The following is a 24,660-nucleotide window of genomic DNA, read 5'->3' on the forward strand; positions in this document are numbered from 1 at the left end:
GGTACAATATTTATTGACAAAATCTTCTGTATTTCCTGCCCGACCTTCCCCCAAAACTCAATCAATTTTGGACAGGACCATAGACAGTGGAACAATGTGCCTCTATCTTCACCGCATCTGGTGCATACATCTGGAATATTACAATTATACTTATTAAGTTTAACTGGTGTAATGTACACTCTCATAAGCCAATTGTATTGTAGAAGTTTTAGACGAGTATTCCCAGTCTGGGATTGAGCTTGTGCACAAGCCGTACTCCATTGTTCCACTGTTAAATCCTCCTGAATATCTGTTCTCCAGGCATTAAGCCTATCTTCCGAGGATTCCGGAGAAAAGTCAACCAATAGGGCGTAGAAATCTGATATTAACCCCCTTCCGAATGGGTCATTAACCAAAGCTTTCTCCAGCACAGACATGGATGGGGCCAGCATGGATTGCCCCAGATTAGTTCTAATAAAGTCCCTCAGTTGCAGATATTTAAAGAAGTGTTTGCGAGGGATATCATATTTAATGACCAGTTCCTCAAACGAGAGCATACTCCCCCGACCCCTCTCAAATACATCCCTTAATTGACCTATTCCCCTATCAGCCCACAATTTAAACCCCCCATCAGCTCTACCTGGCACAAATTGATTATTACCCCATATTGGGCTGAAGCGAGAGAGACGTGGATGTTCTCCCAAAAATATATTAACCTCATGCCAGACTTTAATCATTGTTTTAACTATAGGATTGCTTGTAATTCTTTTTAGGTTTTTATAAGTATCTGAGTAAATATAAAGGGGGAGTGGTAACTTCAAGGAGCTTGTTTCCACATCTTTCCATGCCGGCGCCGCATCCGTTGTAAAGTAGAACATTAGTGTTCTCAATTGAGCTGCCCAAAAATACCACAGCAAGTTAGGACACTGTAATCCTCCCCTATCATAGGGTAGATAAAGTAAGGACAATCTAAGTCTAGGACGTCTATTGTTCCAAATAAAGTTGGTAAACAATTTCCTGGTTCTAGAAAAGAAGTTTGGTGGAGGTGACAAGGGTACGTTCTGAAATAAATACAATAGCTTGGGAAGTACATTCATTTTGAGTATATTAATTCTGCCGATCAAAGATATTGAAAGACTTGACCATCTATTAATTGAATTTTCGATTGTGGCTAAAATTGGGTTATAATTGGCATTCACAACCTCTTCCAACCTTGGCACGATTTGGATTCCCAAATAAGTAAAGGCATTTACTGGTCTGAAGTGACGAACATGACCGGGAGGGTTTGATCTTTCTTCCGAGTTCAGAAGCATAATGGATGACTTAGAGTTGTTTACTTTGTAGCCAGATATGCGACCATACGATGTTATTAGATCCAGAATAGCCGGGACAGATATCTCCAAATTTTTCAGGAATAATATTACATCATCAGCATATAAAGATATGCGGTGCTCTAGATTTTCTATATTAATACCTGTAATTAGTGTATGTTCCCTTACAGCAATTGCAAATGGTTCAATTGCGATCAAAAATAAGAGTGGTGATAAAGGGCATCCCTGTCTACAGCCTCTATGGATCCTAATCGGTCTAGATATATTATTGTTGGTTAGTATTTCTGCATATGGATCGTTATACAACAGTCTTACCCATTTACAAAAGTTCTCCCCCAAGCCAAATCGACCAAGAAGTTCGAATAGAAACGGCCACTCTACGCGGTCGAAAGCTTTTTCCCCATCGAGAGATAAAAAGGCTGTATCTGGCGCCCCCTCCTGGACATGCAATAAATCCAATACTCTCCTTACGTTGTGAAAACCCTGGCGGGCCACCATGAACCCATTCTGGTCCTCATCTATAATTTCAGGTAGAATAAGTTCTAGTCTCTTTGCAAGTATTTTGCAAAGTATCTTAAGATCAGAATTTAAGAGGCTGATTGGACGCATATTTTCGCATCTATCATTTGATTTACCAGGTTTTGGCAAAAGTATAATGAGGGCTCCTCTCAAAGTGGGAGGCAATACTCCCTCTTCAAAAGATTCAGTATACATGTCCAAGAGGGGTTTCACCAATCTGCCCGCAAATCTTTTATAAATGTCTATCGGCAGACCATCAGGCCCTGCAGCTTTTCCAGACTTCATATTACTCATTGCCTCCGAAATCTCACCAATACTCACATCTGCCCCCAGCTTTTTACTGTCTTCCTCTCGAATTTTAGGAATATTAATTCCATCCAAAAAGGAACTCTCAACTACATCTTCTTGATTTGTCTCGGAGCTATATAGTTTACCATAATAATCTCTAAATGCCTCGCAAATTTGGATAGGGTCTTCTATCGTCTCCCCAACATCATTTTTTAACATGTTGATTGCTCTTTCAGTTTGCATTTGTTTAATGCGCCAGGCTAGAACCCTGCCAGACTTCTCACCCTGGTCAAAGATAGTTTGTTTGAGCTTTAACAAATTAGCTGCTGCTTTGGAAGCGGATATTTCATTATATTGTGCACGTAATAATAATATTTCCTGATGTAATTTAGGACAAGGCTTCTTAAAGTAAGAACCTTCCATAGCTTTAATTTTTGATTCCAGTAATATAACTTTTTGTTTGTTTTTCTTTGTTTTGGAGCTCGTAAAATTTATAATCTGTCCCCTAATAAAAGCCTTAAATGCTTCCCACCTTATAGTTGCCGATGTTTCATCTGTATTTGTAGCAAAATAGGTGTCTATTTGTTCTTCCAAAAAGTTATCAGCTCAGGGTCCTGGAGCCATCTCTGCTCAAACCTCCACTTAGGGGGGTCCCGCATCCGACCTGGGTCTACATAAATCAAACTATTAGGAGCATGATCTGAAATTAGGATACTATCATACACACAGTCCTTAACTCTATTTACAAGACTTGCAGAAACCAGAAATAAATCAATTCTACTGTACGTTTTGTATGTACTAGAGTAGCATGAGTATGCAGATACACCAGGGTTTCTATCTCTCCATATGTCTCTAAGATTTAAGTCTTTGGAAAACTGGTGAATAACTTCCCTACTTTTAGAGTGAGTTTTGTCTGAATGAGTAGATCTATCTTCAGTAGGATTAGGGGTCACATTCCAGTCCCCCGCTATCAGATAATGACCCCCAAGAGATGTCAATAATATAAATAAGTTACTGAAAAACTTTGGGTCATCATTGTTCGGTGCGTAGATATTTACCAAAATAAGACACTCTGCAAAAAGATTACCTTGAATTATCAAATATCGCCCCATTTTATCGGCAATTACCTTAGTAACATTAAATGGGATAGATTTGTGTATAAGAGTCATGACCCCCCTAGCCTGGGAAGTGAAAGGTGCTGAAAACACCTCCCCTCGCCATCTTTTCCTAATCCTAATATCCTCATTCAGTATCAAATGCGTTTCCTGGAGAAAGACAATACTCGAGTGGATATCTTTTAACCTTCCCATCACCTGCTTAACCTTTTTGATTTTTTGTAAACCCCTACAATTCCATGAAGTGAATTTAACCTCCAATTCTCTAGCCATAATCACATATCTCAAATGACTTTTCTGAACCTGAATTTAGAGCAGTGCCTTCAACAAACAAATAAACACATAACATGAAAACAAAGGCTGCGACAGTGAGCCTGAAAAACAAAAACCCCAAAACCCCTGAGCCCATCGAGTAGGCTTGCCCCCCCCCCCCTGCTTCCCACTTCAAAAAGGTTAAAGACCACTCCACACAATGTGAGGAATGACCCAGCATCACCATTCGCCTCGTGATAAACTCTCCCTCCCCCAATATAAGTGAAAACAGAATTTAAACCTTAGTATTAGACCTTGAGCAGAAAATAAAAAAAAAATAAAAAAAATAAAATATTTCTTTTTACAACCGATGTTCAATCTTTTCCCTTCCCCCATCTCTCTCTCTCTTTTTTTTTTAATATATAATATAATTATACTTTATTTTTTAATAATAAATTATTTTTTGTATAATAATACTGTATATACACATGCACATACACGCACATGCATGCATATACATACATGTGCACACACAACCCTTAGTAGTGAACTATCCAAAACCATAGTTTTCCTGGTTTTATTAAATCCCCCCCCCCCCCCCCACCCATTGCCTTCTTTTAAATTTAGATTGTGTATTTAATGTAAGACGAAATATAAATGTGTACCAAAAGAGTACACTATTCTGCAATCTATCCCTTCAAAGTTGTGCCATGAAAGCCCTGTGGCAGGGGACACTACACAAAATGCTATACTATAAATCCGGGTGTAGTACCGGAGGGTACCAGCAGTGGTGCTCCCTCAAAATTAAGATGACCCTTAGGTCTGTACAATGATCCGGAACTGAAATACAAAACCGGGACCCAGATGCATCATGGGAAATTGAGTCCCGTGCCGAGACACGGTACTATAGTGTCATCATTTATCCCCAATTACTATAATAAGTACAAACCACACGATCTAGTTATAGGATAATAATAATATAAAGCTTCCCCAACCCAAAAAAAAACATCAGCCTGAACCATAAACAAAGACGGGGAGAAAAAAAGAACCCCCACGGCCCCCAACATATTAGCCTTCAGCTAACAGTAGCTCCAAGACAACAACAAGCTAGCATATCATTCAAAACAAATCGAGACACCAAAACCAAAACATTTAACGTCATTCAGAGTACAACTCAGTATAAAATAATATCGCGTGCCGAGCACAACTATGATCTGAACATATCAAAATTATATCACGGTTTACTGTATAGAAAAAAATACACTAAAGGGATATATAAAAAGTTCTGTGCCCCGTGTTGGTTTAGCTGCCTCGGGCTAGCTAGCTAGCCAGCCTACCTCACATCCTCACTTCTCCGCGGCTCCACTGCTGACTGCTCCAGACACATCTTTTATTCGTCGAATAAAGTCATCCACGTCCGCTGGTTTGTCAAAGGACTGAGTTTTGTTTTTATATGTCACCAATAACCTAGCTGGAAACATTATTCCTTGACGTAGCCCAGGGATCTCTCGAAGTTTTTGTCGGACCGAGTCAAAAACTTTTTGCTGCTTGCGCACCTCATCGGTTAAATCGGGATAAAGTTTTATAGATGTATCCCCGTGCTTGATTTGGCCCTTGGTTCGAGCAGCCCTCATCACCTTCACCTTGTCTCTATTGTCCAGGAATTTCATGATGAGAGTCCTCGGAGGAGCGTTGTCTTCTCTTCTCGGCCCAATCCTGTGGGCCACTTCAATGGTTAGCTTCGACGTTAAGTCCAATGTTTTTACCAGCCACTGCTCGAGAAAGTCACAAGCATCAGAACCCTCTGTCTTCTCTGGCAAATTTACCAATCTCACATTGGATCTTCTGGACCTTGTTTCTCCGCTCAGAACCTTTAGCTCCATTTGCTTGTACTTCTTTTCCAGGTCCTGGACCTTAGCCTGTAAGCTAGCAACAATGTCCTCGGTGCCAGAGATGCGAGTCTCCGCACCCTTGACTCGTTCTTTGCAATCTCCGACCTCTTTCTTCATACCTTCAATCGCCGACATGACTGAATCTAACTTTTGTGAGAATTCGGATTTCATCTCCTTGATAGCCTCGAGAATAGAGCAACTTGCACTCTCCGAGCGACGGCCCGTGTCTTCCATCTCAGCTTCCGAGCTCTCAGCCCCAGCCATGTTGCTAGCATTAGCTTCCCCGCTTTCCTTGGACCCAGCAGAACCAAAGCTCAACTTGGCTTGGTTTTTGCCACCTCGTTTGGACATTCTTTTGTTATTCATCATCAGGTTGCTTAAATAAAACTGCTCACTTTTCCATTAGTCTGTTTTTTTTGTTAAATAGTTTGTAACAAGCTGCGGAGTTGAGAGACACACGTCCGTCTAGCTTGCCGCCATCTTCAGTAAACAGTATCTTGGTGTTAATTCGATTACATCCATCCATCCATCCGTCCATCTTAAACCGCTTATCTGTAGTTGGGTCGCGGGGGCAACAGCTCCACCAGAGTGTTCCAGACTTCCCTCTCCAGGGCAACGTTAGTGACTTCTTCCTGGGGGATCCCGACGTGCCTCAAGGACCTCCCTAGGGAGACGCCCGAGAGGCATCCTAACCAGATGCCCGAACCACCTAAGCTGGCTCCTTTCCAGGCGACTGAACGAAACCTTATCTCTAAGGGAGATGTCAGGCACCCGTCGAAAAAAACTCATTTCGGCCACTTGTATTTGCGACCTTATTCTTTCGGTCATTACCCACACTTCATGACCATAGGTGAGTGTAGGAACAAAGATACAGTGACTGCAATACCGCCCCTGCCACTCCGATTCTCCGGCTGCTCTCCTTCTCCGTCCTCCCCTCACTCGTGAACAAGACCCCGAGATACTTGAACTCCTTCAACTGGGGTAATGCCTCATTCCCTATACCCGGACTGCACAATCCACCGGTTCCCTGCTGAGGACCATGGCCTCTGATTTGGAGACGCTGATCCTCATCCCAGCCGCCGTACACTCGGCTGCGAACCGGTCCAGTGAGAGCTGAAGGTCTTGGACCGATGGTTACATTTCATGGTATTTATTCTTAGTTGTGACACTTAACCAGGGACGGATTAACCCCCATGAGGGCCCCTGGGCCGGTCATTTTTGCAGTGCCCCCATAGCGCATGTGCGCGCGACATTTTAGTGTTTTCTGTGTTTTTGTCATCTTTTTGACCTAAATTTAACTAAATCAATGGCCAATGAAGGGCTCCAGAAGCCCTTTTCAGGGCGTCAAACCTAGTACCGTGCGAGCCAAGGGCCTCTGGGCCACGGCCCCACTGGCCCAATGGCTAATTTGTCCCTGCACTTAACGCTTGGAACCCACCAAAGAAGCGCCGGAACACACACTTTATTGCACCCGCAGGTTTGTGTGTGACTGTTCTCGCCAAACTTGGCCGCGGCGGGACTTGCACGTGTGCGAGTGGCTGCGGCCACTACGAACGGTTGAACTCATTAACATGGCAGCGGAAGAAAATCAGCGTCTGTGCAATTTTTCTTGCGCACCTGGTGGGTTTCAAGTTGTACAGGGATGGGCAACTTTGACGATGAAGAGCCACTATATTTTCACACTCACTCCAGACGGCCACATTGCATATTACTGTCGTAGCAAAAATAGCTGATCCACAAGCTCAAAGCGTTTTGAGCTTGTGGATCGGCTATTTTTTAAATTGAAATCCTGAATAATATTTTGCTATTTTTGAATTGGAATCCTGAAAAGTTAAAATTCTATTTCATTTCAAATGCATTTAGTTATAGTTATGTTGACTTTATGAATACATTGGATATATAGAAAGACAATAGTAATTAGCTGAAATCAATAATATATCAATGTTCGGATATTGACCTGCGGGCCGCTTTAAGTGACGGTGGGGGCCGCATGTGGTTGCCCATGTTTATGCGTTAGTATATATAACGTACAGTATAAAGGAGTTTGTTTGTACAGTTTTCATGTGACTGAGTCAGCCAGACACGAAGACGCCTCGGAGCACAATGTTTCATTAGTGGCAACAAGAGATTATTGGAGGAGGAGAAAAAGGACAGGAGGAGAGGAGAGGAGAGGAGAGAGGAGAGGAGAGGAGAGGAGAGGAGAGGAGAGGGGAGGGGAGAGGAGAGGAGAGGAGAGGGGAGAGGAGAGGAGAGGAGAGGAGAGGAGAGGAGAGGGGAGGGGAGGGGAGGGGAGGGGAGGAGAGGAGAGGAGAGGGGAGGAGAGGAGAGGAGAGGGGAGGGGAGGGGAGGGGAGGGGAGGGGAGGGGAGGGGAGGGGAGGGGAGGAGAGGGGAGGGGAGGAGAGGGGAGGGGAGGGGAGGGGAGGGGAGGGGAGGGGAGAGGGGAGGGGAGGGGAGGGGAGGGGAGGGGAGAGGAGAGGAGAGGAGAGGAGAGGAGAGGCACAAACAGAAAGAAACCACACAGACAGGATGTGAGGTACTAACAGGAACAGGAAGTAGCAATGGGGAGTGGGGACGCAAGGAAGGGTGGAAAATGGCGAGAGAGGAGAAAGGAAGGGACGAGGGAAGGAAAGAAGAATGGATGGAAGAACACAGATAGAGGAGAAAGAACGAAGGATGAATGGGGGAGTTGTCGCCTTGACGTAGAAGTAAGAAAGGAAGGAAGAGGATGGTGGACCATGGGGAGAAGAGGAAGATAGAGAGAACAGTGAAAGGAGAGAGGGAGAAAGTGTAAGTGAAGGAGAGAGGAAAGAATGAGGGATGGTTATGAGAGAGAGAGAGAGAGAGAGAGAGAGAGCGAGAGAGAGAGCGAGAGAGAGAGAAAGAAGGCCAAGAATGAGTGCTACAATAAACTAGAGCGATTCACACAAATGTCTGTGTTTGCACAACCACGTGAACAACCAGGTGCACATCGTTAAACCACACATACACACACATTAAACGACACACACACACACACACACACACACACACACACACACACACACACACACACACACACACATGTACATTAAACCGCACGCACACGCACATTAAACCACACGTGCAAATGCAATAAACCACGTGCACACATTAAACAACACAGACACATACCCAAAAACCACATATCAGCTGCAGTGAGGTCATCGTACTGTGACCTTGTCACCTCTTGACCTGTACAGAACAGCACAGAATGGGTAGAAAGCAGTAAAACACAAAGACACACAAAGCACCAACACATTGTGTAAACAGACCCGCTGTAAATGTACCTTCTGACTAAACGAACCGTCTGGTCCCGTTAACCGAAAGGTCACACGTTTGACCCCTCCAACCGCTATGGTGTGTCCGCCAGCCAAGTACCATGTGACCTTTGCAACATACCGATGTTTTACTTTCCTTTGAAGTTTGAATGTGATGAAGTAGGCTTAATTTATCACTGTTTTAACAAGCCTGAGTTAGCTTTAGTCTTGTTTGTTTGATTAATTGATTGATTGATTGATTGATTGATTGATTGATCGATTGACGTTTGTATTGACAGAAATAAACCATATTCTATTTGCGTTTAAAAAGATAAAACAGAAGAAAGCTTGAGATCTTATTCCAGGGGTGGGTACCGATCATATTTCTTGTGCAGATGTACCTATCCACTCCTTTTTCCTCCTTTTTTGTTTACTTTCTGAAAAACTAACCAAATCAGAATCTGTGAATTTTTTATGCAAGCTCCATCGTTTTTGTTGTATTCGTGAAGAGAAAACGAAGAAGGCGAGGGAGAAAGAAAAACAGAAACATGTCGAGGATAGGCAAAAAAAGAAAAGATATCTATCTTGATACTGTATATACACAGCAAACTCCAGCTGGTACTGTATGTACATGAGGTTAGACATAAGTAAGCCTTGCCAAGTTGCCGATCCATGAGGCCCATGGGGTAGGAGCCATATATGGGCTCCATTTTCGTCACCGCTAAACCCCTTACCCCTAAACTTCTTTGCCTTTTTTTTACTATTTTGCAAAACATTTTTGAATAGTTAAAATGGCCAGTCTACAAGCTCACAACGTGTAAATGTAGATTGGCTAGTTGAACTATTCAAAAATGTTTTTCAAAATAGTAAAAAAAAAAAGGCAAAGAAGTTTAGGGATAAGGGGTTTAGCGGTGACGAAAATGGAGCCCATTTAATATCTCCTGTTTCTGTAGCGTGAGGCAGCTTGATGTACAAGTACACCCCCTGGACATGATGTACAAGTACACCCCCTGGACATGATGTACAAGTACACCCCCTGGACATGATGTACAAGTACACCCCCTGGACATGATGTACAAGTACACCCCCTGGACATGACGCGAGTATGTCGCAGGCACTTACCCCCAGTCCAACCCTTGATGCTGAGTGCCAAGCAGGGAGGCACTGGGACCCATTTTTCAGAGTCTTTGGTATGACCCGTTAAGACATTAAGGCTAGACACAAAGGTGCCCAAATATGGTCTCACACCATAGATGCCGATGAAGTCATTCAATAAGCCATGCCATTATTAGAGCCCATTTTGTTCCACTTCCTATTGGTACGCTGTGAAATCGTGAGTGTTCATTTAACTCGCTGTACAAATGGACTATGGACGGAGCAGTGCAAAATCACTCACTGACAAACAACACAATGCATACACAGATCAACATCAAATAAGACAAACAACACAATGCATACACAGATCAACATCAAATAAGACAAACAACACAATGCATACACAGATCAACATAAAATAAGACATATGATACGTACAACAATAGTGGCCTGTACTACTTGGCCCACATCATCATGACAATCGCAGTAAAGCGAATGAATTGCGTTGCAACACGCTGTGAGCTTGTAGATCTTCTAATTTTGAAGAGGGGAAACAAGAAGAAAAACATATTAAATATATATTCACAGTCCCAAAATTGTTGAAATTGATTAAATCTGGCTAATAAACTCAAACCTGTACAGTAATATGATGTAAAATGTATCGTTAAACCCAGAGTAATATCATATGCTACATAAAGCCGAGGTTTGTAAAAAACTAAAAATACATCCTCACTTCCTTCTCAAATGTTTCCTTTCCATAACACAGTTTTTTCCCCTCCCCTTCTCTCTCTCTCTCTCTCTCTCTGTCCTAGCTCTGCGTTCCAACACATTAGGCTGCTAAGAGAACTATATTTTCCAGTAGCTTGTTCACTACTTTCAGCATTACATAGCTTTGAAGTTCATTTTTCTATTTTATTTAGCTGGGTATAGCCATTAATACCGGGAAAGCATCTGTGTCATTTTAGATTTTTAGATTGTATTGTTAAAATAGCAGATGTACAAGCTCACAGTGTATCACTTCGTGCCGCACTGCTAACTTGTACATCTGCTATTTTTGAACATTTTTGAAAATTAGGGTGAGAAGAACTACTGATTTTGAAGGAATTTGTAGAATCGGCCTTGATGGTTAACACAAGCTACATCACTATTATTTTAAGTGTCGCATCAGATAACGCGACAGATGTGTTTTGAGTGGAGTTAGTCATCACAAAGAGAGAATGCTCTATCCTCAACCATTTGTAAATTCTACCCAGTCGTACGTTTTATTCAATGACTCAATGTCATAACATGTCCATTGTCCTCAGACACATAACCAACAATGTTGGTTCAAAGTAGCTACACTAGATACTTTCATAAGTAATGTGTAGTGTAACTACTACTACTTCTAGTGTAATTCAGATTATTTTGTAAAGGGTTGTTGTGACTGTGTAGCTCCCCCTGATGTGGTCCTAAGAGGTTTGCTCTAATTAAGGTTGTCGATCGAGTGATGATTCAGTTGAGTGGCGAGCCCGGAGAACAAGATGACACCACGCAACTATCACACAAGTTCTGATTGTTCTGAAGTTTATTAAGTACATACAGTGCATAATAAGGGTATGGATCTCAAAGGAATAGACTAGAGTATGACGTGTATAGTTTTCACAATAAAACATGCTATTCTACCGTGTAGATTAGCTGTACTCCAGTTAGTTGTACTACAGTTGCATCTACTATCATTGGGCATACAGCATCTGATAAAGTACTGATAAAGTACTGATAAAGTACAACAGTACTGCATATCTACTGTGTATGTCCTTACACAGCCCTGTACAGGCAGATAAAGGTTAAGCACGTCATGCAGTAACTAGTTAGTTATACCAGCTCAGTGGCCTTGTGGTTAGAGTGTCCGCCCTGAAACTGGGAGGTTGGGGTTCGATCCCCGGCCGGGTCATACCAAAGACTGTATAAAATGGGACCCAATGCCTCCCTGCTTGACACTCAGCATCAAAGGGAATGGATTGGGGGTCAAATCTACTAATCAAATGATTCCGAGCGCGGCGCACGCTGCGGCCAAGGGGGCAGGCAGACTTTCCAACGTTGAAGCTCTGGGTCCTAGTGGTAGGAGGTGGGACTACAGGCGGACCCGTGGATTCATGACCGGGAAACCCCGTGCAGCTGGGCTTTAACGTTGAGCGCTCGGTTGCCCTACGTCACTCAGGACCTCAAAGTTGAGGTCCTGGGAGGGACTTCCGGCAGTCTTCCGGGTGCTTCAAAACGCCACTGAGCAACTTCCACTGACATGAATAGCTGGGGGGGTGGAGCTTCGCGCCAGTTCAGTCTCTATTATATATATACTCTATGGCTGCGGCTCACCGCTCCAAGAGATGGGTCAAATGCGGAGAACAAATTTCACTGCGGTAACGTGTGTGACAAATCGTATGACTTTGACTTTACCATTTGAAAAAATCACACCCGTGTGAACTGAGTGGTGCAACCCCCCCTCCCCCCCCCCCCCCTCTCTCTCTCTCTCAACAGTGCAGCACTATCTCTCTCTCTCTGTTTCTGGCACAACAGCGCCCCTACTGGTACTCATAGTCACACATGAGTTACACACAAACATAGTCACATAGGTTAACACGGACATTGCTGTTCCTTGGAGTGGTTGCACCACTCAAAAAATATATTTTTAAGTATATGTCCAACACACTTGCTAATAGTTCCAATGGACTAGAAGGTCACATTTTCTGTTATTCTAACCTGACAACCAGACCACATGATGCTGACTTGTAATTAGTGCAATTAAATGCACACATTCATGCCAGTAAACAATGTCAATTCTGTGTACTCTGTCTAAGGCTGTGCGTGGCTTATACTGTAGCCAGGTTTCATCACAGAGTCTGGCCTGGTTTGTGGTGAACGAGTTGTAGGTGAAATGGTGTCACCCAGTGGTGGGAATCAGTACTGGTCACACTGCTGCAGGAGAGGCTTGACTGGCCTAGTACTGCAATGCAGACAGACAAGGATTTGCATTTGTGTGTATGTGAGGAAGAGAGAGAGGGGGAGGAGGAGGTATTTTTCAACATATGGACACTCATCTTGTGATTATTCTGTTCCAACCGACTGAAAACCTTACAACTCCATATTCTCTGGGCTTTTCTTTCATATAATGTGGGACTGCAACTATCAATCGTCTTTTCTTTCGATTCATGGATCAAGAAGCATGTTTTTTTTAATAAATCGATTAGTCTGATGATAACCACTCTTTTATCATTTGTTGTACAACAATGTCATGCAACAAATGGGGGAAAAAAATAGACTATTCTCCAGCACACATCACGTGTCCATTGCAAAGCGGGTGAGCTTGTAGATCGGCCGGTTTAGCTATTTTTCCTAAATTGATTATCTTATTTAAAACCCATTCTAGGCGGGAACCCCTTTTTTGGTGTTTTAACTAAGCATTATTTAGCTATTGAAAAGCGCGCTACGAGCTTGTAGGTCTGCTATTTTTGAAAAATCGTGAAAATGTGGCACAAATCTTTGAATATATATTCTTTCAGAAGATTTTTTTATTTATTTCGACGTCAGGCCTAAATGGGTTAAAATCACTAACCTGAAAAACCTTTGTTCTGCTGTGTGTGTGTGTGTGCGTGTGTGTGTGTGTGTGTGTGTGTGTGTGCGTGCGTGCGTGTGTGCGTGCGTGTGTGCGTGTGCGTGCGGAGCAGAAAGCGTGGCACGCAGCCCAGGATGTCAGTGACCCGGCGCCCAGAGAGCGAGCCCTGAAGAGTGTCAGCTTCCAGGAGTCTGTGAGCATCATTAGCGACGGCCCCGCAGCCACCATGGAGTTGGAGAGCCCGCAGATCCAACATGGCCTCCACGGCAGCAGCGACAGAATGAAACTAGAGAGCCCAGACAACGAGGTGGCACAGGTCAGTACTAGGGGTTTCTTTTCTTCTCTTTCGTTGGCGTTTCTCCCATTAAGACCCATTTAGGCCTGAGGTGGATTAAAAAAAAGGCTTCTGCTTCTGCTCCTAGGCTTCTGCTCCTAATAGTTTTCTGAAAAACCCATGTTTCTATGTCAGTTGTGCTCAACCTTTTTCATGTCAAGGACCCCCAGAATTATCTCTATTGGGCCACGGACCCCCATCTCAAAATATGTTGTTCCAGGGACCCCCCCAGAAGCAAATATTTGAGTTAAAAATGTTCTCTCTGAAATATATATTCAAAGATTTGCGCCACATTTTCACAACTTTTCAAAAATAGCAGACCTACAAGCTCGTAGCGCTATGAGCTTGTAGATCTGCTATTTTTCAATAGCTAAAGTATAACGTAACGCTTAAAACACCAAAAGGGGTTCCCGCCCAAAATGGGTTAAGACCCGTCACCCGAGGCCTATTCTACAAAGGCCTTCTAAATCAGATGTGATTTATTATTATTATTTTTTAACATATTTTCTGGGATTTTTGCCTTTATTGATAGATTACAGTAGTCTGACAGGAAACAGGGAGAGAGATGGGGGGGGGGGGGGGGGGGGACGGACATCGGGATCAGGACTCAAACCTGCGACACGCTGTCATTACCATCCCTATAGGGTCCCAGGCGGCTACATCAGCCGCCCGGAGCCGGTATATCTGCTATGCTAGGCTATGCTAGGCTATGCTAAAAGGATAAAAGGATAACACAAAAAACCCCGGGCGAACAGCAATGTCCGTCGTAACCTATGTACCTATGTACCTATGTGACTATGTTTAGAGTACCAGTAGGGGCAAAAGTGGCGCTGTTGTGCCAGAAACAGAGAGAGAGAGAGATAGTGCTGTACTGTTGCCTGCTAATGAGAGAGAGAGAGAGAGAGAGAGAGGGGCAGGGGGAGAGGGGAGAGGGGAGTTGCACCACTCAGTTCACACGGGTGTGATTCTTTTTTTCTCAACGCTAAACCATCTTCGCCAGAAATGAAATGAGCAGATCTACAATATCGCACTGCGTCGTTACCATTGCATTATGAGCTTTTGATACAATGTCTGTATTCACCTTCATTTCCAGGAGATCCGCTACCTGGACCAGGTTCTGGCCGCGGCCTCAGACACACCCACCAACGGGAGCTCCTCCCCCTCAGAGCCAAACAAAGGCTTCATCAGCGTCGATGGGACCTCCCCTTCCGTCCACGTCTCCGCCTCCTCTCCTCTGGCCAATCATGCGCCGGTCACCGTGGAGGGCCAGAGACAGACCACGTTCCTCGGCCAGGAAGACGCCGCCCTGAGAACCAATGGACACGCTGCGCCGCAGCAGCAGGCACGTGCACGTCGCACACACATCAAAGCAGTGTTGGTTTTGATACATTGTAGTAACACTAAGGCATTCCACGTGACTAAAATGTGACTAAAACGAAATGAAAACTATTCAAGAGACTAAAACTCAAATCTAAATGTGCTGTCAAAATCAACGCTGCATCAAAGGGGGCTTAAGCCCCCTGGCTGCCCTTTCAACCGCCCTCTCTCCAGACCATGAGTGCAACTTTTACTAGGGTGAAAAAGCCATACATGAATGCAGCATTCAAGAAAAATGCCTTTTCAACCCTCCTGTCTCTTTGAATGCAGCATTTTATGTTGAAAGAATTGCCCTCTGTGTAGAAGTCCGCACAGCATCTCCAGTATTGGCTGTACTTAGTTGAGTGCTGTATCACACACACACCGAAAAAAGCTCCAAACTCACACACAGCTTGGAGATATTCTCGCTATTTTTCTTTTTGCCAAAGATGCCCTTTTCAGAAAATGTCACAAATGCTACCCCTCTTAACATTCTCCGCACGTGTCTGTCTGCACCACAGGAGGACACGGGGCGGGGCGGTCCGCGCTTTGAACTGAGGGCGTTCCAGGAGGAGAGGAGACCCGCCAAGCTCTTCACCCCCGGAGAGGAGCAGGAGGTCCGGGTGAGGAGGACACGGCCAACCGAGGAGGTAACCGTATATACGGAAGATACCATGACCCATTAACCCATTTAGGCCTGACGTCGAAATTTAAAAAAATGTCTTCTAAACTGACAGTTTTCTGAAATACCTATGTTTCTAGGCCTATATATACTCAATATTTCATATCAAGGCTGCCAACCCCCATCTCAAAATATGTTGTTCCAGGGACCCCCCAGAAGCAAAGATTTGAGTTAAAAACTGAAAGAATATATATTAAAAGATTTGTGCCACATTTTCACGATTTTTCAAAAATAGCAGACCTACAAGCTCATAGCGCGCCACTCGGTGGCGCGCTATGAGCTTGTAGATCTGCTATTTTTCAATAGCTAATAGTATAACATAATGCTTGAAACACCAACAGGGTTATCCCGCCCAGAATGGGTTAAGACTAGCCCAAACATTTAGACTCTCGTAGAGGTTTTTTTCGATTCTGACGAATCTCTCAACGAGAGTCTAAACGACGAGGTCCCCTTTAAGAGGGCACGTGTTTACGTTTCTGCCTCAAAATCACTCTTACCTTGTACAAATGCAAAATCTAAAAATAATCAAGATTGCCCCACATGTCCGGAGGGTGTACGGAAAACAATTACTTCCGTAGCGACCGTAGTTTTCAATAACAAAACATTTTAATCCACTCCGTCCATACTAAAGTCCATACTCTGTCTCGGAATCTGGCGGCCATCTTGGTTTTCTCTCCATTGTAAATGCGCAACAGAACCCTGGCCACTAGGGGCGCGGCCAATGTTCTGTTGCGCATTTACAATGTAGGAGTATGGACGGAGTGGATTCAAATATTTACTTTATTGAAAACTACGGTCGCTACGGAAGTAATTGTTTTCCGTACACCCTCCGGACATGTGGGGCAATCTTGATTATTTTTAGATTTTGCATTTGTACAAGGTAAGAGTGATTTTGAGGCAGAAACGTAAACACGTGCCCTCTTAAAGGGGACCTCGTCGTTTAGACTCTCGTTGAGAGATTCGTCAGAATCGAAAAAAACCTCTACGAGAGTCTAAATGTTTGGGCTAGGTTAAGACCTGAGGCCATTCTACGAATGAATACCTTCAGCAGCTCTCAAACTTTTTTCAAAAGTATTAAAAAGTTACAGATGTCCAAGCTAGCAGCGCGGCACAAAGTGACGCGTTGTGATCTTGTACGTCTGCTATCAATCATTAGCCAAACTAAACATATTTCAGATAGGCTATTACAGCTCCTAAATGAAAGTCCTAAGCTAGCTAACAGCTAAGCTGTGAGCCAGGTCTGCGCTCAGCGAAGGCAATAGCAACTCTACGCACGCACAGTTTGATATCAGTGTTGCCAACTCTTGTGAGAGAAATAAGCCAACCCACCTCCAAAAACAAGCCAACTCTTGTGAGAGAACTACGCCAACCCACCTCCAAAAACAAGCCAAAAACAAGCCAACTCTTGTGAGAGAACTACGCCAACCCACCTCCAAAAACAAGCCAAAAACAAGTCAACTCTTGTGAGAGAACTACGCCAACCCACCTCCAAAAACAAGCCAAAAACAAGCCAACTCTTGTGAGAGAACTACGCCAACCCACCTCCAAAAACAAGCCAAAAACAAGCCAACTCTTGTGAGAGAACTACGCCAACCCACCTCCAAAAACAAGCCAAAAAAAACAAGCCAAGTCTTGCGAGAGAAATAAAGCCAAATCTCCCTTTGGAAAATAAGCCAAAACAAAGTCTAATAATATGGCCATATAATCGTAATAAAAAATATTTGATGCATTTATCAATATAAATACTATGTATGCCTATAATAAGGACTATTATACTATTACGCACATACTTTAGCCAGGGCTAAATAAATAGAGACACCAGACCGATTCTGTCACTCAATGTGATTCACACTCCCCCAAACCAATGGGAATTTATAGTATATACATCAAAGAAATGTTGGCTTGTTCGATTTTCAAGCCACTGAATTCTTAACAAGTCCACAAAAAAGCAACCCGTGACTCTGGACAAAAAACAAGCCAAAAGTTGCGGGAAATAAGCAGACTTGGCAACCCTGTTTTATATCCCATATAGCAACTGTAGCTTACATTTCGGGAAAGTGAAAAACGGGCGTCGTAATTTGGTGCATATGCTAATGGTCAATGTGTAAATTCAGATCCAGCCGAAACTGAGGAGAAGCTGGCAGAACAGACAGGTTTTGAGGACAGGTTTTGAGGACAGGTTTTGATAGGAGGAGGAGGATAAGTCATTTTTTTGGATGAACTACTTCCTTAAGCTGTGATATACCGAGTGAAACAAGGAGATCAACTGTATCATATCCTTCTCAAGCTTCTTAAGCTGTGATATACCGAGTGAAACAAGGAGATCAACTGTATCATATCCTTCTCAAGATTCTTAAGCTGTGATATACCGAGTGAAACAAGGAGATCAACTGTATCATATCCTTCTCAAGATTCTTAAGCTGTGATATACCGAGTGAAACAAGGAGATCAACTGTATCATATCCTTCTCAAGCTTCTTAAGCTGTGATATACCGAGTGAAACAAGGAGATCAACTGTATCATATCCTTCTCAAGCTTCTTAAGCTGTGATATACCGAGTGAAACAAGGAGATCAACTGTATCATATCCTTCTCAAACTTCTTAAGCTGTGATATACCGAGTGAAACAAGGAGATCAACTGTATCATATCCTTCTCAAGCTTCTTAAGCTGTGATATACCGAGTGAAACAAGGAGATCAACTGTATCATATCCTTCTCAAGCTTCTTAAGCTGTGATATACCGAGTGAAACAAGGAGATCAACTGGATCATATCCTTCTCATGTCCTCCCCTCAGGTTCACGAGTTGGAACGTGAACGTCAGGAGCTCATCAAAGACCAAGCAGTCAAGAAGAACCCTGTGGGTGCCCAGCGCTGGTGGAACCCACCTCAGGAGGTATAGTACAGGAAATCTATGGAAAATACAGGATCAACCTCTAACTAATTGCAAAAAAAACGAACTCAGCTGATTTTGCATCTTCAATATATCCTGAATAACAGAAAAAAAGTTGCCTGGAATTGTCTGAGGGGAAAGTGTTGAAAATAGCCTGTACAGTGTGGCCACCATTGACATCCTATTATAAGGTAATATTTTCTAAATGTCCTTATGCTTTAAGTAGCATGTGACATATCAAACTAGGGGGTTTTCATGATGCTGAATCCATTCCAAGCATTAGTTTTGCATAAAAACACTCATTGGGCTAAATTTGGCCATAGCAACTTGCCCAAATGTGCTGACCTCATTACATTTTGGCAAGTTGCTATGGCCAAAATTAGCCCAATGAGTGTTTTTATGCAAAACTAACTTTTTGCAATTAGTTAGAGGTCAAATTACATTATTACTGGACTAGTAGGTAGCTTTTGCAATGTTCTTTTTATTGAGACTAGTCCACGCCCGTCCGGGGTATTTGGGTTATTATGTGCTGTGTAGTAGTGTACACGCATTGCATTTGTATTGCTGAACACCCCTAAACAAAGTAGTAGCAGCAACTATTAGCACCATTCAGGTGAATGTTTTATTTTCTTTTTGTTGAGGTCGACCCTCAGCGAATGCTTCGTTTCCCGGGGATGTGACCAGTCAAAGTATTTGCAGACTTTTAGTTATAGTCTATATCCGGGGATGTGACCAGTCAAAGTATTAACACTTTTAGTTATAGTCTATATCCGGGGATGTGTGCAGTCAAAGTATTAACAGACATTGGGTTATGTGCTGAACAGCAATAGTCCCAAACCTTTTTGGCCCCAAGGAGCCCTTCTAATATATTCAATAGCTTATTCATTACCATTACAACCACCCACAATTAAATGTTGAAGTAACAAAGAAACATTTATCCATTCTTAAACAACAACAGCAATGCATTTGTACTTGTACTTGTATGGTTTTATAAACATTGTACTTTATAGTTGCATAATGGAGATATTTGAGCCAGGTGTGCACTCAGCCTGTTGTCACACGGCAACAGTACCTCTACGCATGGGCAGTTTTGATATGCCATAGCTTGTATATATGCCATGGCTGTATCCATGTCGACAATAAGTCCCACAGCCTGAAATCCACAAAAACGCAAAAAAAACTGCTTACATTTTGGCAAAGTGAAAGAGGGGCATCGTTATTTGGTGCATAATGCTAATGATCAATGATCAAACATGGCTGGATGGGTGGGTGGGTTTTATTGATTGATTGATTGATTGATTGATTGATTGATTGATTGATTGATTGATTGATTGACTGATTGAAGGTCCCTCTGGAAGATCAGCTGGATCCAGAAAAACTTGAATCCCACAGAAAATACCAGGAGAGAAAACAACAAAAACAAAGCCAGCCCTACACATTTTCACAGGTAACGCACGCACGCACACACACACACACACACACACACACACACACACACACACACACACACACACACACACACACACACACACACACACACACACACACACACACACACACACAGGAGGTGATTATAAAGATGTCTGGAGACATCCTGGGCATACAATGTGTTAAGGGTTACAAAGCCATACCCATGTAAATTGAGAAAGCCTTGACGGGGGATGTGCATGTCTTATTCCTTTTTCATCCTTTTTTTCCTCCCCAATGTCCAACCAATCGCAGCTCCAGGTGTCAGAACACCCGACAGTAGTGACCTTCGACCCAGAGCTGACCAGGAAGGAGGACATCATGGAGGAACAGATCGACTTCACGGCTGCCAGGAAGCAGTTCCTCCTGTCCGGGTCTTCAAAGAGAGACGTGGCGCCTCAGATCTACTCTGCCAAGCCCTTCTCCAAACACGGTGGCGCCGCCAGGGCCGGCCAGGGCCAGCCAGGGGACCTGTCGTCCCCCGGCGAGGACGAGGGCATCGGAGGAGAGTTCACGTGTGCGCGCGCCGTGATGACCATCCTGCGCGACGACGAGGAAGGCAGGAGCCAATCGTACGCTTCCTTCCACCCGGAGGAGTCTGACTCGGGACTGGACGAGCTGTCTCTGCGCTCTCAGGTATAAGGCAGCAACTATCCACCAACGATTATTCTATCCATACATGTTTTTGTAATAATCGAGAAGCATGTTTTATTTTACGGTTGGGTGCTGTCGGGGGCACCCGCTGACCAGCCTGCGTGGGGGCCTAGTAGTACCACCCGCTGACCAGCCTGCGTGGGGGCCTACTAGTACCACCCGCTGACCAGCCTGCGTGGGGGCCTACTAGTACCACCCGCTGACCAGCCTGCGTGGGGGCCTACTAGTACCACCCGCTGACCAGCCTGCGTGGGGGCCTAGTAGTACCACCCGCTGACCAGCCTGCGTGGGGGCCTACTAGTACCGAGGTCTAGTTATGTTTGACCAGCCTGCGTGGGGGCCTACTAGTACCGAGGTCTAGTTATGTTTGCTTTAAGCAGTGACGTCATGTGGCAGCCACAGTGGGCGCCCCTCACTTAACCCGAGTGTAATTTGTAACAATATAATAATCCATTCAATCGATTAGGTTGACTAACTGTCGCACGCCTCCTCCTCCTCTCAGGACACCACCATCTTCAGCCTGGACAACATCTCCGACAGCGGCGCCTCTCTGCCCCCCACGCCGCTGCCCCTCACTCCCGTGTCGCCGGCTACCCCCCAGCCCGCCACGCCGGTCAACGGGCGCAACAGCAGCAGCAGCAGTCCCACGGAAGAGGACCTGGAGTACCACGCCGGCGTCCTGGTGCACGACGCCATCCAGAATGCCCTGGCGGCGCAGAACGGAGACGGCTGGCACCCGTCGGCCGCCTCCTCTCCCTCTCCTCCCCGGCCTGGCGCAGAGATCTCGCCTCTGTCCGTCAGCCCGGCTCCTGCCTTTTCCTCCCCCGCGTTGTCCTCCAGTCCGGTCCCGCCGCCACACCCCTCCCCTCAGCCGGACGGACCGGTGGAGGTTCTAGAGCCCACCCGGGAACGTTCCTCGGTCTCTCCGCGGGAGGAGGAGGAGCAGCAACGGTCTCCTCCCGGGTCGGCAGAGCAGCAGAGTCAGCACCGGAACCCGTCTCCTCCTCCACAGACCCAGGCCGTCTCCCCTCCTCCTCCGCAGCAGCAGCAGCAGAGACCCAGAGATGGGGGACCCAGGATCAAGATCCAGTCCTCTTACGCCAGGGCGCTCGCCGCCTCCACCCCGGCCCCGGGACCCCCGGAGCCAGTGTCGGCCCCCGTTCCCCGGCCGACCCCCGTGTACCGGCCCCCGTCTCCCCCGAGTCCGGAGCGGCCCGAGTTCAGCTACTTCAGCAAGTACTCGGAGGCGGCCGAGCTGCGCAGCACGGCGACGCGGGGCCCCGAGGCGGCGGAGGGGGCCGCCGCCGCCAGCGGGCCGTTCCGCCTCCGCTCCAGGAAGCAGCGCACCCTGTCCATGATCGAGGAGGAGATCCGAGCGGCGCAGCAGAGGGAGGAGGAGCTCAAGAAGCAGAGGGACGCGCAGCCCGTCATCACCGTGCGTCACAGCACGGGGGGCGGAGGAGGAGCCGTGCGGACGACGACGGCGGCGGCGATGATGCGGCCGAACGCCATGTCGGCGGCGGACAAGGTGAAGAGCAACAGCCTGCCGGCACGGCTCACCCTGACGGCCAGAACAGCGCCAGGTGAGTTTCCTCCAACAGTATAGTTACTTAACCCATTTAGGCCTGACGTCGAAATAAAAAAAAAGTCTTCTGAAAGAATATATGTTCAATTTTCAAAGATTTGTGCCGCATTTTCACAATTTTTTTAAAATAGCAGACCTACAAGCTCGTAGCGTACCACTCGGTGGCGCGCTATGAGCTTGTAGATCTGCTATTTTTCAATAGCTAAAGTATAACGTAATGCTTAAAACACCAAAAGGGGTTTCCGCCCAAAATGGGTTAAACCAGTGGTTTTCAACCAGTGGTCCGGGGACCACCAGTGGTCCTTGAGGGGGTTCCAGGTGGTCCCCAGCTAAATGATGGAGAGTTGGTGACCAAATGGACCCTTGTAGATCTTTAGAGCGTAAAATGAAACCTTATAGACTTGAGAGCGTAAAATGAAACCAAATGGATATTGGATTCAGTTTACGCTCTCAAGAGTTACATAATTGTTTAAGGGAAGTTGTATTTATACAACGCAGTTTCGGGAGAAGAGACCTCCTTCCGCTTGACCTTAACCACTCCTCCCTCATTATCAACAACTCCTCCCTCCTTATCAAACTCACCTGCCTTTCATTATCACCCGGCCAATCCCCGGTGCAATCAACACAGTATAAATACACCTGCGATCTCTCAACCAAGTTGTTTGTTCTGCTCCACGACAGACCAAACATGCATGGGTTGTGAGTACTGCACTTGTAGATCGGCTATTTTCACTATTCTTCAAAATCGCCATCCTCCTCCACCCCAACCTCCTCCTTCCCCCTCGATTCTCTAGGAATCCAGGGGGGGCAGTGACGGAGCAGAGACGACCAACCGCTCATTCCGAGTAGAGCAAAGATGACCGTCAGCTCCAGAGACTACGCCCCCACCCTGAGTCTCGCCCTACCTTGGGTTCCTCACTCCACTCCGCATCCATCTCATTCTGTTTCAATAAACTGTTAATCTTGAGCGAAGGTGTGGTCTCTTACTAAGTGAATATCTGCATTACATCATTTACAAGAAGTCTACACAATTAAAGAATTGTTTATTTTGATCGATGTTTGCCAACAGCATTGTGTGTCAAGATATTAATAACAAAATATTCTTTAGTTTTGGCTCTGAGAGGCTAAATCTCATCAAATGGTGTTCTGTGGATCAAATGCTGAATAAATAATGGGCCTTGATATTAAAAAGGTTGAAAACCACTGACTTAAACCCTCTGAAATGGACCTGAGTTGGCTCTATACTTGGTCTCCCCTTGTTTCCTTCTACACCAAATCTCTTGGCAACAGCCATATCGACAATCACACAAGCTTGCTGATTGGCTATTTCCGACAAATGCTCCCCCAAAATAGGGGGCGCTGGGTCGGTGGTTAAATAATAAAAAAATCACTTGTGCATGTTTAGAGAGCCAACACAACTTGGAACAACTGCAAGGTGACTCCACTGAACTCTACGTGTTCTCTGTGACCTCCAGGGAAGATTGAGAAGGTTCGCCCCGCACCGCCCGTCTCCCCCTCCACCTCCGAGGGGACGCTGTCTGACGCCGGCAGCGAGGACTCCAGCGGCTCGCGAGCCAAGAACTACATGCAGACACTGATGGAGGACTATGAGACACACAAGGTGAAGAAGAAGGAGAACTTGGAGGACAACAGTGTAAGTATTCCTTCCAATCATGAACACCTGGTGAAGGGAATGAAAGGAAAGGAGGGGGGAGAGGCAGAGAGAGAGAGAGAGAGAGAGACAGAGAGAGAGAGAGAGAGAGAGAGAGAGACACAGAGACAGAGGGGAGTTAGAAATAGAGGGGGGAGAAATGTTGATCTCGCTGTAAATCATGTCATGTGGCCGATAGGGCAGGAGCCTGTCTGCCGTTTCTGTAGTGTGAGGCCCCAGCCATGATGTACAAGTACACCTCCTGGATATGACACTATAGTTTGTCGCAGGGACCTGACCCAGTCACCCAACCTCTGACCACACGGCCACTGAGCTGGGGGAACATTGTAAAGTCCTGAGTGGCATTTTAACGCTTTCCTGTTCAACGACAACCATGAAGACACAGTACAATGTGTATTTATTTTCCCTCTTACAGTTAGGTCACCTTGTTGTGACTAGCTGTACTATTGTACTAGCTAACTAATGCAAAGGTTACTAGGTATTAAACATAATACCAACTGTATTAAAAGTGGGAACACAATATTACGGGTTTGTTTCCACTTGCACACTCAGACTCAGAGTTGCATCACCGCAGGGGTTTTCCCAGTCTAACGAGGATGTGGGAGTGAAAGTAAAACCAGAACAGCAGGGGGTTTCAGTGATGATGACGCCGTCGTTTAGGAAGATTACATCACCCTGTGTTC

At 45.2% G+C, this 24,660-nt stretch overlaps 2 protein-coding genes across 2 annotated transcripts in view; both read left to right on the top strand.

Annotated features, from left to right (window-relative positions):
- Window positions 1–24,660, top strand: part of kiaa1958 (KIAA1958 ortholog) — a 218,481-nt gene that overhangs the window by 168,988 nt on the left and 24,833 nt on the right. The gene's annotated exons all lie outside the window — the stretch shown is intronic.
- The window catches only part of palm2akap2 (PALM2 and AKAP2 fusion), a 158,777-nt gene that overhangs the window by 128,277 nt on the left and 5,840 nt on the right, over window positions 1–24,660 (top strand). Inside the window, exons 11-18 of the mRNA XM_079523956.1 lie at window positions 13,449–13,652; window positions 14,764–15,012; window positions 15,548–15,676; window positions 18,504–18,602; window positions 19,945–20,046; window positions 20,322–20,702; window positions 21,223–22,303; window positions 23,781–23,959. Of these exons, the coding sequence (XP_079380082.1) occupies window positions 13,449–13,652; window positions 14,764–15,012; window positions 15,548–15,676; window positions 18,504–18,602; window positions 19,945–20,046; window positions 20,322–20,702; window positions 21,223–22,303; window positions 23,781–23,959 (2,424 nt within the window). The remainder of the gene's footprint in view (window positions 1–13,448; window positions 13,653–14,763; window positions 15,013–15,547; window positions 15,677–18,503; window positions 18,603–19,944; window positions 20,047–20,321; window positions 20,703–21,222; window positions 22,304–23,780; window positions 23,960–24,660) is intronic.

This window comes from Electrona antarctica (assembly GCF_951216825.1).
Source record: "Electrona antarctica genome assembly, chromosome: 16".
NCBI classification, from domain to species: Eukaryota; Metazoa; Chordata; class Actinopteri; order Myctophiformes; family Myctophidae; genus Electrona; species Electrona antarctica.